Source organism: Meles meles, chromosome 8 (assembly GCF_922984935.1).
Source record: "Meles meles chromosome 8, mMelMel3.1 paternal haplotype, whole genome shotgun sequence".
NCBI classification, from domain to species: Eukaryota; Metazoa; Chordata; class Mammalia; order Carnivora; family Mustelidae; genus Meles; species Meles meles.
The window spans coordinates 105999519-106014243 of NC_060073.1; the positions used below are offsets into that span (position 1 = coordinate 105999519).

Sequence of the window (14725 nt, forward strand, 5' to 3'; positions counted from 1 at the left end):
CCTTTAAATCAGCACCAGGTGCCAAGGGCTGAAGACAATTGGGCCCCGGGGCCTGGGGGTGGCTGACTCTTATGAGGCTCCCCAGAAGGCAGGCTTGTAGAACTGGGGGCGGGGTGTTGGCAGGGCACGCAGCTTTGAGTTTTGGGGGTGGGGAGTAGCTCCGGGGGTCCCCAAAGACTCTCTGTCTGGATTTCACTGGGAGTCAGAAACTGAGTCACAAAGAGGCAGGAAGCATTGGCCCCAGGTGACCGAGCCGGCCCAGAGACACAGGGCCTCCTTGGCCCGAGCCTGGCGGGCTCTTGGCACACGTATGACACATGTCTGTGTGCGACCACAGGCTCAGAGCCGGCGAGTGGCAGGGACCCCTCGCTTTTTGGATGGCGAACCCAGGCCATGGCCGGATGGTCCCGACCCCCGGCCCTGTCCCTGGGCTCGTGGGGCTGGGGGCCGGCTGGGCTCCCGGCTCGCGCTGGCGCTCGGCACCCGGGGTGCCGCGGGGGGGCGGGGAGAGCGGCCGCCTAGCCCAGCCCCGCGGATGACAGGAGCCAGGGAGCCGAGGAGGGAGGAGCCGCCGCCGCCGAGCGCTGGGCTGAGGAGCAGAAAGAGCGGGGCGCGGAGTGCGGGCGGCTGGGAGCGCGCTGAACGGGGGAGAGGCGCTGCCGCACGGCCGGCCACAGGACCACCTCCCCGGAGAATAGGGCCTCTTTATGGCATGTGGCTGGTAACTTTCCTCCTGCTCCTGGACTCTTTACACAAAGGTGAGACCCGCGCGGGCGGCAGGGCGGCGGGGGCGGCGGAGCCGGGGTGCGCGCGGGGGGCGGCGAGGCGGGGTGCCCAGCGGGCTCCAGGTGCCCGGGGGACAGACCTCGGTCGGTCCTGGCGCCGGGTGGGGCGCAGCGGGGGCGGGGCGGGCACTCGCAGAGAGGTCAGGTGAGAGTGTGCCCTGGACCGCTCGGCCGGTCACCCGCGCCTGCCGTTTTGGGGCGCGCCCGCAGGGGTGGTGGTGGAGGACCCCTAGTCTCCCCGCCCCCGGTCGGGCCGCAGCTCTGCCCCGGACCCCTCCCCCAGCCCCTTGCCCGCTTCCTGCGGCTTGGTGGCGCTGGGACCCCGGGGTGCCCTCCGAGTGGCGGGGTCCTCAGGCCGTGACTGTTCTCCCTGGAGTCTTCGTATATTCGGGCCTCGGACTCCGAGGCTTACTCCTCCTCCGCCGCCCTGCGCTCCTCCGCCGCCTCGGACCCCCTGCGCCGCACCGCATGGCGCTCACCCGCGCCTTGGCTGGATGCAGGGCGGGGAGAGCAGGGGCTTCCTAGAGCTGGGGTCCCTCGAATGGCAAGTTTGTTCTCCAGACCCAGAGGTCGCCTTGCCCCCAGCCCCGTCTCACCCCCCTGCCCCAGGCACTAGCCCCGGCTTGGCTGTGCCGCCCCGGGGCCACCTCGGGCAGCGCGCCCCAAGGTGCGAGACTCTCCGCTTCCGCTCCCGGTTAGCCGGACATGGGGACAGTCTTCAGTTTGTGGGGGGAGGCGTGTCGCTTTCCCCGGAGAGAAGGCGTTGCTAGGGGTGGGTCCAGGTGTCCGGCATGTCCAGACCTGCTGCTGGGGCACCGCGCACCTGATCCTCGAGGTAGCCGGGACTGGGGGTTGGAAGGGGACTGACATTTCCGACCAGAGTCACCTGGGCACTGAGTCGGGACCAGGCTGTCGCTGGCGTTTGGGCTTCTAGGCTATCGCAAAGGACGTGCCCTGGGGCGCGCAGATGGCGGGAGATGAGGCGGCCGAACTCCGCGCCCTTGCGCAGCGGAGCACACACGCTCTCGTACCAGCTCAGCTTTTTACCTGTTCAGCCCTCTAACTTTTCTCCTTCGCGCCCCGGGGGCGGCTTCTTCCCCCCGCTGGCCCCGCCAGTGGCTCGGACCGAGCCCCAGCTCTTGACCCCTAGGCGATGGGGGAAGGGCAATCCAGCGGAGGGTTGGCGGTCCGGGAGGGGTCTCGTTTTTTCCTTGCAGAGGCCCCCAGGGGTCTGGAGTCTGCAACCTGCCAGAGCTGACTGCAGTATCTCCCAGCTTGGGGGCGGGGTGGGGGGGGAGGGTCACCCTTATTTTATTTGTAAATACCGCCTGGTTAAGGCCAGACTGAAGGCCAAGATACTGCTGGGGTTTGCCTAGAGATTGGGGTGCGGGGCGAGAGGTGGCCTCTGAATCGTGGACAAAGTAGTTGAGTTTCTCAGGCCGGATGGGGCCCACTGGGTGACAGGCCAAGGCTGGTCTAGGTTGGTTAACCCCTTGTCCCCTGCTCAGCACCCTCTCCTCCCACTTCAGAGGAGCAAGAAGCCTGTCTCCCGTTCAAAACAACCCCCCACCAAACCCCAGTCTCCTTCTCCCCAGGCTCTTCCTGCCTCCCTCCGCCCCCGCAGGCTGGCTCGGCTAGCAGCTTTAATTACATTAATATTAAAAATACATAAGAGGAGCGGCAGCTTTCTCTCTAGCTAGTTCTCTCTCCGCCCCCCCCCCCACCCCCTTTCCATTTTGTCAGGCGAGAAAGCACAGGACGGAGCTCCTGCACACTCTTGCCTAGCTTTGTCCTCAGCCCTGCACTCCCCACAGTCCCCCACTTGGGTCAGAGGAGCCCTTCCCCAGGAGTGGCTGTCCCTTAGCAAGTACCTGAAGAACGCAGCCCCCCCTCCCCCCAGAAGCCTGGCATTAATAAATGAAGCCCAAGCTATTTGATAGGGAGGAAGCAGATGGGGGTTGGGGGGACGGGTGGAGAAAGGCCCAGAAGGCCACAGGACAGGCTGAGGAGCAAAACCCTTCCCAACTTGGGAAGGAAGTTGCCACTGGCCCTGGGCCTGAGGGGAGGCTGGAGGTGTCAGGTGAGAGCTGGCCCCTCGGTGGCCTTTGCGCTTTGCGGCCCTGCCATTCGGAGGCTCCAGCATCTGTGTTGGGCGCCAGGGCGACTCGCCAGACAGGCCTTTCTTTTCCTTCGTGCCTTAATTGGGTCTTAGGTGCCAGGCTGGTCCCCGGGGCCTGTTCTGCTTGGGGTGGCGCGGCGGTGGGGGCCGGTATAGAGGCGGCTGGCGGAGATGGGATGCGGGGAGCGCGGGGACGATGGGGTTTGGTGTATTTTCTCTCTCCTTGCCAGTCACCCCCCACGGCACCAAGGAAAATGTAAATGTGAGTGTTCGAGCCTGTTACAGAAAACAATATCCTCTTGCAATAATTTGTACGTCCATCTGTGAGGAGCGGGAGGAGGCAGAGAGAGAGAGAAGAAAACAAGATGGGATAGAGCGTCCTCTGGATGGAATTAAGCGGTTATTGAATGTGTTTTAAGCTTCTGTTATTTCCATTCCTCTCGAAATACCTTTCTTTTGATGAAGCCTGAGCTCAGACCGATTCCCCAGAACTGAACCGGGAAGGTGTTTTAATAATCGGTTATCGAGTCTCCAATAGCTGCCTTATTATTGTCAAAACAAATCCGGGTTCGGGCAGCCAGATGAACCCCAGTGAGGCTCTCTCCGTTGTTCCATCCAGCGGGCCGGCATCTGTGTTGCCTGCATTTGCATTTTTACTGTGTGAAAGAACAAGCTTCCCCGGCACTAAAATTCCCGTTTTCTAAAAGCCAAAATAATGGGTTGCATTGATTTTTTTTTTTTTTTTTTCCCCATTTCCCACCCCAGCCTCTCGGACGGGGACTCATGGTTCTTCTCTCTTGAGAAGACCGAATTAAAAGGCTTCGTCAAGCCATTAAGAAAATCTCTAACACTCTGTTCGGTGTCTAATTAGAAGTGGGGGGGGATGTGGGGAGACGCTGGGGGAAGGTGTTTTGAAAATCTTGAAATGGCAGACACAACTTCGGGGAAGCAGGTGAAGGCCCCGTGAGCCCGGGGAGGGGGCGGGTGGGCAGAGAGGCCCCGGTTGCTGGAAAAACATGCAGGAGAATGGAATTGCCATCATGCCCGACAAACCTCTCAGATGCTTCGTGTTTCTGGGCATCCAAGTCAGCTGCCTTTAATATATCTCGGCAGCAGAATGGGGAGCTCAATTAGAAACAAAAAGCAAGTAAGCAGTTGACCCAAAGGCAGCGGTTAAGTTGAGCAGATCCCGGGAGACTGGCTGGAGAGGCTTGTTTTTCTTAGATTGAGGAATGGGGAGGAGGTGGGCAAGCAAAGGGCTGTTTGGCCCTGCAGTGTTTTGCTAAACAAGCCCCCCAAACAGCCTGGGAGCCCCCAGACACAGGGTGGGAGTCTGCCCCCAGAGCACCTCTTGGACCGTTGGCCTTTGACAGAGGGGTGCAGACCTCAAGTCCTGCTTGCCGTCTCCGTGTCTTCAGGAACTCCATCTCTGTCCATTGCTCGGTCCCCTACTCAGCCTGGGGAAGGTGGATTTTATTTGTGGATGAATTGAAGGGGAGGGTGGATGTTCAGAGAGCTTTTTTTCAGGGGTGGGGATACCAGGCTGAGAGATTCTTACCTCCCACATAATCTTGGAAGGGGTGTTTCTTGGAGACATTCGAAGCAGTCAAGAGGAAGAACCGCCCCCCCCCCCCCAGCTCCCAAAGTGCTTTCTCAGCCCTTGCCCCGGTAGATCTGGCCGGGACCCAGGTGCCTGAATGGGGTGAGCCACAGGCAGCAGAGATGGCAGAGTGCCAGGAACCCAAGGGCAGGCCCTAGATTTGCATGTGATTTGCATACAGATTTGCATGCTGACCTAGCCAGGCCAAGAGCCTGGCCCTCTCTGTGCTAGTAGCCGCTCCTCAGGCACTTTTTCCTGGCGTGGCATGGGGGTGGGGCAGGAGCAGGAAAAAGGGCGGGTGTTTTGGGTAGTGCTTCTCTCCTGCCTCTGAGTTTGAGGCCTATGGGGGGGGGGGGCTCAGGGCTGAGCTCACCTGCTAAGGCAGCCTGGAGCTTGCTGCTTGGGGTAAGATGAGTGGTGATGGGCCAAGACACCCTAAGGCAGACAAGCCTGCGGTGTGGGTTGTCCCTCTTGTGCTGCAGGAAGAAGAGGGTTGAAGAGCGGGGGCACTCGGGCAATGGTAATCTAGGGCCAACCCTAGATTTCTGGGGCCTGTGCCCTCAGAATGGAGGAAGCTGGGGGCTTGGGGCTGTGGTCAGTAGTGGGAGAAGCAGCAACTGATGGGAAGAGGTGTGATGGGACTTCCAGCTCTGGAGGGCGTTTGTGGTCTCTGAGAGATGAGGGCAGGGCCCCTGGGCTGCTTACTCTAACATTGCTAAGGCCGCTTCAGTGGGAAGGCGGGCACGGCGGTCGCGGAGGGAAGTTGTGGAGTACTGCTTGGGGAGCAGACATTCAGGGCAGCTGGAGTGCTCCTCCTTCCCAGGGAGCCAGCTGGGACGCCTGCAGTGGGAATGTGGTTTCCAGAATGGTTTTGTCTGCATTTCCGGGGCAGGAGCAAATCCTGCCCTGGCAGGTGCGGCTCCAAGGCCTCCCAGAGGTTTTTTTCTTTTTTCTTTTTTTTCCTGCATATCTAATGATCCAGGAGGGCCCTGGCATCGGGTAGAGCCTGGGGGGAGGGCTGGAGGTAGAGAGGGGCAGGTCAGCAGGCAGAGCTTCAAGTCACTCCATGCCTAGTTCTTTCAATCCGAGGGGTTGTAAAGAGAAAAAATGTGGCAACTCGCTGATGTGGTGGAAATTCAGAGTCAAAGCAAACCCTTCATTCATATCCCAGCTCTGCACTTACTAGATACGTGACTTCGGGTCTCTCTGAGCCTTTCTCCAGCTATTAATTGGGGTTAAGGGCGATAGCACACATAAGGTAGCGAGCATGTCGTTGGTGCTCAATAAATGCTCGACCTCTTCTTTTTTCCTGCACTGCTCCCACCTTCCTCCCTCTGCCCTCACCTCCGAATAGATCATCAAGTCCTGTCCTGAGGAGTTGAATCAATCAGCTGCAGTTTTGGCCAAACCAACCGACTTAGACCTATAGCAGTAAGACTGTGGGGTGGCCGGGACAGGGGACATCGCTGCTTCCTTCTGTCACCTCGCCAGGGAACCTGCAGGACCCATTCTCAGCTGGGTCCCTGGGGAACCCAACACACTCCCTTTCCCCAGCTATAGCTAAGCCACCAGTGGAAAAGAGAGGAGGGCAGAGGTTGGCTCTGGACTTGGATATGAAGATGAGGCAAAGGCTACTTGCGCGCCTGCCAAAGGAAGGCCAGGCTTGGTTGTAAATCTCTACCATAGTTGGCCAGAATAAGCACTATCTTGGATTTAATGCCATGACACCTGTATAAATGGGCTATGCAGGGTGAGCCCCATCCCTTGTAGCTGGTAAGATTTCTGTGTCTCTCTCTGCTGGGATGAGCCTTGCTTTTTTGCAGGTGGGTTTGTGTACAGAGAACACCCCTGGTAGCCCATGACCTTGGGGGTCCCTGGACCACTTCTCCCTTTATGACCCGGTTAGCCAGAGGGAAGCAACACAGGACCCAGAGGTCAAGTGCTGCCCATGGCAACCTGTGGTCTGTGGGTCCACGAGTGGCTTGGGGGTGCAGGAGTGGCTTGGGGGCACAACAGCCTGTGTGCCCTGCTTATTTAACAGATGTTTGTTCTGTGCTGCATTAGCCTTGGCTACCACCCCTGCCATCCAGCTGCTACTCCCCTCATCCGTTCAGACCCACCTCCTCCATGCCCCTGCTCTCCCTGATGCTCACAGTGACAGTTTCCAAGGTCACCACCATCTTCATTAAGAACAGAGTTATTCAAATGCTGGTTGCATTTCCATTATGCGTGTATGTGTATGTGTTGGAAAGAAGGTTGTGGGCCTACGTGGCAGAGCTCAGCCTGCTTTCAGCAAGTTACCTGAGAGTTCCTATACCTCTATTTCACCATCTTCAAAGGGGGGAAAATAACGGCACCCCGACTGTTCCACGGGGCACCTGTTCTTACGTGTGTGCAACAAGGATCAGGGGCCCGTCATTGTGTGTGTGTGATAATGCTTTGTAAACCAAACAGGGCAACCTATGAACACACGTGTAAGAACCCACAGTAAAACCCTTCTAGCCTTATAAATCCTTTGCTGAAATGTGACGTATAATTACCGTCACTTCATCAGACAGGAACAACCAAGGTCTCCCAGCTGTGTGTAGCTGTCTCCCTGCTCCTGGGCCCCGCATGTATAGCAACGTGGGCAACAGCAGACGAGGCCCAGCCAGGGTGGCAATTGTCCTCTTGGAGTTGATTTGGCCTGTAGTTGCCCCTGTGGCCCTCGGGAATGGTGGGGGAGGGAAGCGCCTACCTCTGCTCACTCCCCAGGTCCAAGGATGCGGGGGTTATCGCATAGTCCTCTGGACACAGTCTGCAAAGGTGATTCTCACTGCTGGGAATCCCCAGTCCCTTGTGGGAAGAGCAGAAGGCATAGAGTCCTACCTGTGGGACCTCATCTGAGGTGACAGCCAGCACCAGAATCGAGGCCCCGAGAACACGGCCGAGTCAGGGTTGTGATCACTTTGCTTCTGGGATGGCCTCCCTGAGCCATGGGGTCTAGGGGTCTCAGGACCTGCTTTTGGGGTGTGAGCAAGAGATCCGATGACTGTCAGGGGCAGAATTCCTCCAGGTTGGAAGGCATCTTTGAGGACACAAGCTGTCCCCTCATTCCTCTGCTCCGGTGCTTCCGGGCACAGAAAACACCTTCCTCTGAAGGCAGCCTGTTCTGGCCACATGGTTCTGACTATCACAGAGCTCATCCTCCAAATCCACCTAGCAGTCTGGGTCTTGGGCCTTCTGCTCCCAGGCCTGGTTCTGCCTTTTAGGCCACAGGGATACCGGTGAAGCCCTCTTCCGCTTGACAATGCTGTGACCATCTGCAGACAGGTGTCTGCCCCGGAGGCCACTCCTGTGGGCACCCAGCTCCCCTGCTTGTTCTCCTGCTCCCCAATTAATGTCTTGGCCTTTCTCCATGAGCCGCCCCCCCCCCTCCATTCCTGCATTGCTGGGCTCTACAGGCGGGGTGGCCAGAATTCAAAGAGCAGTAGAGACCGAGTGAGGACTGGTGAGCTGTGTACCTGGGGTGAATTCCGGTGCCCCTCTGGGCCTCGGGCTCCCCATCTGTAAATGAAGGAGATTGGACAAAATAATCTCTTAAATCCCTCAAGCGTTAACAGTCTAAATCAAGGACTCTCTAGGGACAACTGTGCTGTCTGAGCCGCCCCCCTAGAAAGACCTTCTGGCTGTGGGGGGCCTTCCCCTCCCAGGGCCTGTCGACCAGGGGCTGGGAGATTAAAGAGTCTGTTCGGCTGTCAGCTGTTGGCTCATAACTCCTGGAGCCGGTGGTGAGGGGCCTTGTAGGTGGAAGGATGACTGGTCTTTACTGGGTCTTCCAGGTTTCTGGTTGCCAGTTATAGGAACTATGTTTATGCTGAGAATTGTCAAAAACAAAATAAAAAAAACCCTCTGGGTTTTGGGGAGGTGGAGGACTTGGGCATTTGGAGCCGTCCTGCTCATCGGGATAGGCCTGCTTCCCTAGGGAAATTTGCAGATGGACACTTTCTGGTCATCTCCAGGACTAGGGTAGGGGCTGCTGGCATTCAACTGTGGGAGAGTGTCCCAGGGATGAGATGTTGGAAGGCCGGGACAGTCCCAAGTACATAAGAAATGTCATACCCCAAACTGCTCTCCTTCACCAGAAACCCCCCTCATGGTGTTGCACACCCTGGAGACAGTCTGAGTCTAGAATGTGACGTGCTCGCTGAGAAATGCAGCTATGGCTAGTGTGTGAACACACCGAGATTACTCGACCTAATATCCTGTTTTCTTTTCTTCTCTCCTTCCTGCCTTCTTCCTTCCTTTAAGTTTCAGAGGTAGAGTTAAATGATTCCCCATTTGCCTATAACACCCGGGGCTCCTTCCACCAACTAACCTCCTGTTTCCTTATCTGTAAAATGGCAGTAGCTACCTTAGAGGTGGTCGTAGGGGTTAAGTGGACTGTAGTACCAGGCAAGGGCTGCTCACAGTGCCTGGCACAAGATAATGTTACAGAGAAATGGTGATGGTAAGCAGTGGGGCAGGTGTGCTAGGTTTGGGGGAAGCATGGGACTTGGTCTGGGCTGCTCAGTCTTGTCCTGGGGCAAGTTCCAACTCAGAGGGCCTGTAAATGCTCTGACACGGTCCGGGGAGACTCGCCCTTCTCCTCCCCAGGGTCTAGCCTCGGGATGTCTCAAAGGTATGGACACACGGGAAGCAGGTTTTCTGATGAAGGAACCAGACCCTGACCCGCGTGTTGGACGGACAGGGCGGTTGAGGGCGGTTGTGCTGAGGTCCGGTTGGTGGATTCCCTCTGGACCCAGTTTTTCCAACTGTGGGATACAAACAGAATGAGGGCAAATAATCTATCTTGTGTGAAAACCTTTGTATGCAAATGCAGCGCGGTAATGAACTTGGCAAATTAACCCGAGAAACTCACCAGGCCAGATCTGCATGAAAAAAAAACTCTGCGTGAGGCCTGGGGGCGGCAGCGTTTGGCCATTGCCATGTTTTGTTGCTATTGATCGCACCACTATTATTTTATTAACTCGATCACCGAATTAAGTTAATTAACATGGTGCTAAGGCCCCCATCCGCCGAGTCCTTGAAAACCGGCTATTGTTGGAAAAGGTGATGTGGAAGTCCGGGGTGGCCAATCTTCTCTCTAGGGAGCGTCACTCTGACTTGTAGACAGAGGACCACATGCATCAGAAATAGTTTCCAGGCCCTCGGTGAACCTGTTAGGTAAGGATCTGCATTTTTAACCAGTCCTCCAGCTGATCATACATCATGACGTCCGAGAACTGTCTTTGGTAGCTGTCTCTAGTGCGGTCGGTGAGAGGTAAGTATTTGCGGTGGGATATTTACTCCACAAATAACCGCTTGCCTGTTAAGATAATACTCCTAATAATAGCAACAAATACATACGTGTTGCTAGGCACTCAGATTCCAGAAAATGTCCTTTACATGAACGCGTCCAACCTAACAATCCTTGAGGTCACCCCCATTTGATGGATGGGGAAACTAAGGCATGCAGAGGTGAGGTTATTTTACTTAGAAGTGACAGAGCCTGGATTCAAACCCAGGGAGCCTGGCTCCAGAGTCTTGGCCTTGAACCAGTGTCCGATGTGCCGGGAGCCGTGTGAGGCCCAGGGGATAGAGTGGTGACTGGGATAGGAGCTCACAGTCCTGCCTGCTTCCCCTGCCCTTGTGGCCCTGGGACCCGCTTGCTGTGTGCAGGTGTGGACACCCCCTTGCCGGCTCTTGCCCATCTCTGGGGGGCGGGTTGCAGGTCCAGCTCTGACAAATGCTCCTGGTTGAAAAGTCCAGTGAATGAGATGAGTAAATATTGTAAAGGAAGAGAACAAAATGACTCACTTCTCCCAGTGGAGGCGGCGAGGTGTTAATATTTCAGTTCCCTTGGGTTGTCATTGGTGATGACTGGGGATGATGACATGGGGGTACTTCAGTGTCCACCTGGGAGGAAGCCCCAGTGGGCCAGACACCCCAGCAGGGTGTGGGCCCATGGGTGTCCAATACACGGGGTGTCAAGTTTCCTTTGCCCAACTAATCCGGATGGCCAGACGGCGGGAGGGCCAGCGCTGGAGTTGATGTGATGGATATTTAGGTTTCTGTGGTGACCCTGGGGGCAGCCCAAATGCCTCGGGGCGATTTCTGGTTTAAAAATATTGCGCTGCTATTTCTACGCTTCTAATCTCCCAGCGATTTGGAGCCTGTTTTCTGAAACACGGCATCGGGCCGGTGTTCCACGTTAAACGGCAGAGAAGATTAAATGGGTTTAAGTCTGGGCGTCTGTCACATCACATCCAAGCCCATAACTTCCATTTTCTATTAAAAATCCATTTCCCCCTTTGACCAGAAGAAGCTTTGCTGTTGATCTGAATGTCTCTCTCTTTATTTATGAAGTGTTCCCCCTTCTCTCATTCTCTCTGTAAATATGCCTGCTTCTGTCTGCAGAGAAGATAGAGCTGGGCAGGGGGGCGGTGGGGGGAGCAGCTGAGATTCGAGGGGGAGGTAGGAGTTTCCTGTGTGAGGACGTGGTTTCCAAACTGGGACTGGCTTCCAGAGAAGAAGTTGGGGGGCCCTCTTAAGGCCCCAAACTTTGAACTCTCCTGCATTTAGACAGAAAACGCTCGGGCTGGGGACCTGACGGACCTTGACTGAAGGATGGCTCTGCCTCCTTCGAGCTGTACAGTCTCCCCATGAGCCTCTTTTTCTTTACTGATAAAATGAGACTAACAGGACCACCTTAGACCTTTGTGTGAGGGTTAAGTGAGAGAATGCTCTGGAAGTGTGCAAGCAAGCCCAGTGCCAGGCATGCAGCGGGGGCTCAATCAAGGTGAGTCTCCTTTCTTTGGAGAACTTGTACCGTTAGCTAAGCCACCAAGCCTTCAGGGAAATAAGTATAAGGTCAAGATGAAGTTAGGCACAGGGCTACAAGAACTTGCAGGAACCCAGTCACCAAGCCTGAAAACCGCACCCCCATTGCCTTCCACCACGGAGGGGTCAACACGCCAAGCTAGCTATTTCTGCCTCTTCTCCCCAAGCCCAGCCAGCGTTCCTGCCTGGAAGGTTTCTGGGGTCCCCCAAACATGCGGTCCCCTGGTTGCCACAGAGGCATTGTTGAGGCTGGTCTCTCTGTGGGAGTGCCTTCATTTAGATTTTCCTTGCAGGCTCAGCTGGAAGGAAGCTCTGCCCCCTAGTTGCCGACTAACTTGCATGTCCCCTCAAGAGGGCTCAGCTCAGAACTGGTACTTTCCATGCACATCCCCCAGGGTTATGCAGGGTTAACCTTCCCTATTCTCCATCTCCTTTACCAGCTCCTGGAAGGTGGTGCCTCCCACCCATGGCTGTGGTTCTGCTGAGCGTGTGTCTGGTGCTCTGTAAACATCCCTGGAAAGAATAGGACTTTTCTGGTCCCCCGGGGTCCGAAGGGACCCGGGGAAGGGGAGTCTGGAAGGGTGCGGGAGTCAGCTGAGAGGAAGTAGGAGTGGAAGAGGGTCTTGAGTTCTGCAGGTTTGCAGAGTGGTGCTGCGCTCTGGTCACCTTTGCAGGAACCGTGGGCACCCTGGACCCCTTGGAGGTCGCGGGGATGCAAATAGCAGTCCTGTCCCTCTTAGTCACACTTCCTCTCTGTGGGGAGCCAAATTCTTCCACATTTTCTTTTTTCTGCTTGGCAGTCCTGGAGGGCAGGTAAAATGGTGCAGTCCCTGTCTTTTTGACTGAGGACATGGAGGCTCAGAAAGGCTGGTGTCTTGCCTGAGGTCACAGAGCAGGTCCAGGGTGAGCTCTGGGAGAGAAAGCAGTTCATCAGACGCCTACCAGGGCTCTGTCAATTGTACCCCACTTCTGTGCTGCTCTGAGAGCTTGCTGAAGCTTTGTCCCTGCTCTGAAGGTTCGAACAGGGGCCTGAGAAGGAGGGGAGCCCTCCGCCCCCATAAAGGCTGGAGTGAGGCCCTCGCTACTCCCCCTTTTATGACTGGGTGACTGAACGTACCCATGGCTGCTGCGGCCACTCACGGGTGCCCCTTGGGCCAACCTTCATCTTGGCACGAGGCAGAGATTTGGGCTACTGGGTGGTCAGTGCCTCAGTTTCCCCTTTATAGATTGGTTCACTCCTATCTCCTGGCAGGTGGGATGAGGCTAAATTAATGTTTATTAGAGGGCTTCTGCATTCTGGGCTGACAGGTGCCTTGTGGTGGTAAAGTATGGGTCTGCCGTAAGTGCGGGACGCTATTGTTTTACACCTGAGGGTGATGTTTCATATTGGCAATGCACTGTCAGAGCCCTAAGCAGAAATGAATGGTTTGTCTCATCCTCCCCTGCTCCCCCAGACTCAGAAGACAGCAGCTCACATCCCGAGGTGAGAGAAATATGAGGCTACTCACCTTTTGCTATCAATCTGCCGTTTCATCAGCCCTGACAGGTGGCTGGACAATCCCGGTCAATTCATCAATTAAATCTACCCATTTGTAGTTGCTGAGAACCCCTTGTCCTTGGCTCTGGCAGGATCCAAGGCTCAGAGTGCAGGAAGGCTGCACTCATCACGGCTGGGGCTCCTGGTGGGAGCAGAGGGGGCCTGGGGAAAGGTGCAGGCTCGCGGGCAGGGGCCGTGGTACAGATTTCCGGCAGAGAGAGCTGGAGACTAGGACTGTGTGTTTGGGGTGGAGTTGAGACGAAAGGAAGGATGGGGAGAGGTACCCAGCCTGGGAAACCAGATTCTGTGGTTTGTCTTCAGCGTGGCTCACACAGTAGAGCAGCTCCGTCGCTGGGCCCTGAAGTAAGGCCACTCCGGGCTCCAGTCCCAGCTCCGGCACCGACACTGTATTTCTTCGGAGAAGTTAGTTAACTTTGAGTCTTAATTTCCTTATCCGTGAGATCAAAATAACATTAATACCATCCCCTAGGGAGCCATGAAGATTAAGTGAGATAATATCCGTCATGGGTCTAGCTCCGAGCCTGACCTACTGTTAACAGTGAAAGCCGTGGTGGTGGTTCTAATTGCTGGCGGCCTTATTATTACTGAGGGCTACAGCATAAACATTTTCTTACCCTGTTCTTGAATCTGATAATTCTAGAATTTCTCTCTGTCAGGAACCTTTCTCAGCTTTCCAAGTCCATTTTTCAGGCACAATGTAGAGTCTTTCTGTCCCGTGATGGGTTTTGGCTCCCCTAATCCATAAAGGTGCCATGGAGAGAGTGTCTGATTAACTAGGTTGTCTCAGGAAGCATCCAGAACCCCAGAGTGATGTCCCTGCTCCCACAGGCTAAGCATTGTCTGAAATGTCGACTTCAACGATGGCCCCTCGCACAAGGAGTGTGTGTGTATGCGTGCAGGTGTATTAATCTTGTACTTGGCCATCCAAGGGTGGATGTTGGTAGCCAGGTGGTGTTTGAGGAAGGTGAAATCCACCTTTTTATTAGTGCAATCATCGACTTGTAGAGAAGTCAGACTCGGGTTCAGATTTCCCATGTCTGCATCCCAGAGCCCTCACTCATCGGCTGTGTGGTCTTGGGTAAGCTGCTTTGATCTCCCAGGGCCTTACCTCCCTCATGCGTAGGCTGGGATGACACGGCAGTACCTACCACACAGGGTTGTTGGAATGTTGAAAGAAGCCCCATAAGTCGAGTGCTTGCAACAGTGCCTGGCCTGTAGAAGATGCTTTTCAGACACTTGTTGAAGGAATCTCACTAAGGAGATCTCCCAGAAGGTGAGCAGGCCCATGGAAAGGGAGCCTGGCAAATTTGGGTGCTAAGGGAAGTCTTCCTAAGCCTTCTTTGCTGACCTGTGCAATGCCGTGATTGCATGATCTTGGACAGTGCCCTAGCCACTGGGGGTGAGGCACGTTTCTGAGCTTCTGAGGGTCTCCTTACCCACCAACAGTGGGGCTTTCGCCAGGGGAGGCAATGTAAGGAGGAGGAGGGGAAGGTTAGACCACGGCCTCCCCAAGCACCTTGCAGCCACTAGGGATGGGGTGTCTGGAGGGGACAGTGAATCCATTTGCTGTCAGGAGGATGCCCCTGACACCCCAGCGAGGAGCCCACGGATGTGTTTTCCAGCACTGCTGCTAATGGCTTCATTGGGGCTTTTTATGAGATGATGTGAATGGCTCTGACCAATGAGGCTTAATCGCCTCCCTCAACGAGCTGCCCGGTATATTCCCCCTGGAGGCTCGGCTCAGAGTTAAGCCAAGAATATGAATACAGTCTGGATGCAGGCCCTCCTCCTTCTCATAAAGT

General features: G+C 55.8%; 1 protein-coding gene across 2 annotated transcripts in view; it reads left to right on the top strand.

Moving 5' to 3' along the window:
• The first annotated feature begins 603 nt into the window (after positions 1-603).
• The window catches only part of DSCAML1 (DS cell adhesion molecule like 1), a 341244-nt gene continuing 327122 nt past the window's right edge, over positions 604-14725 (top strand). Inside the window, exon 1 of one of the 2 annotated variants that reach the window (XM_046017937.1) lies at positions 604-758. In XM_046017937.1, coding sequence (XP_045873893.1) covers positions 713-758 — 46 coding nt within the window. In that variant the 5' untranslated portion in view covers positions 604-712. The remainder of the gene's footprint in view (positions 759-14725) is intronic. The other variant, XM_046017938.1, reaches the window with a different exon arrangement.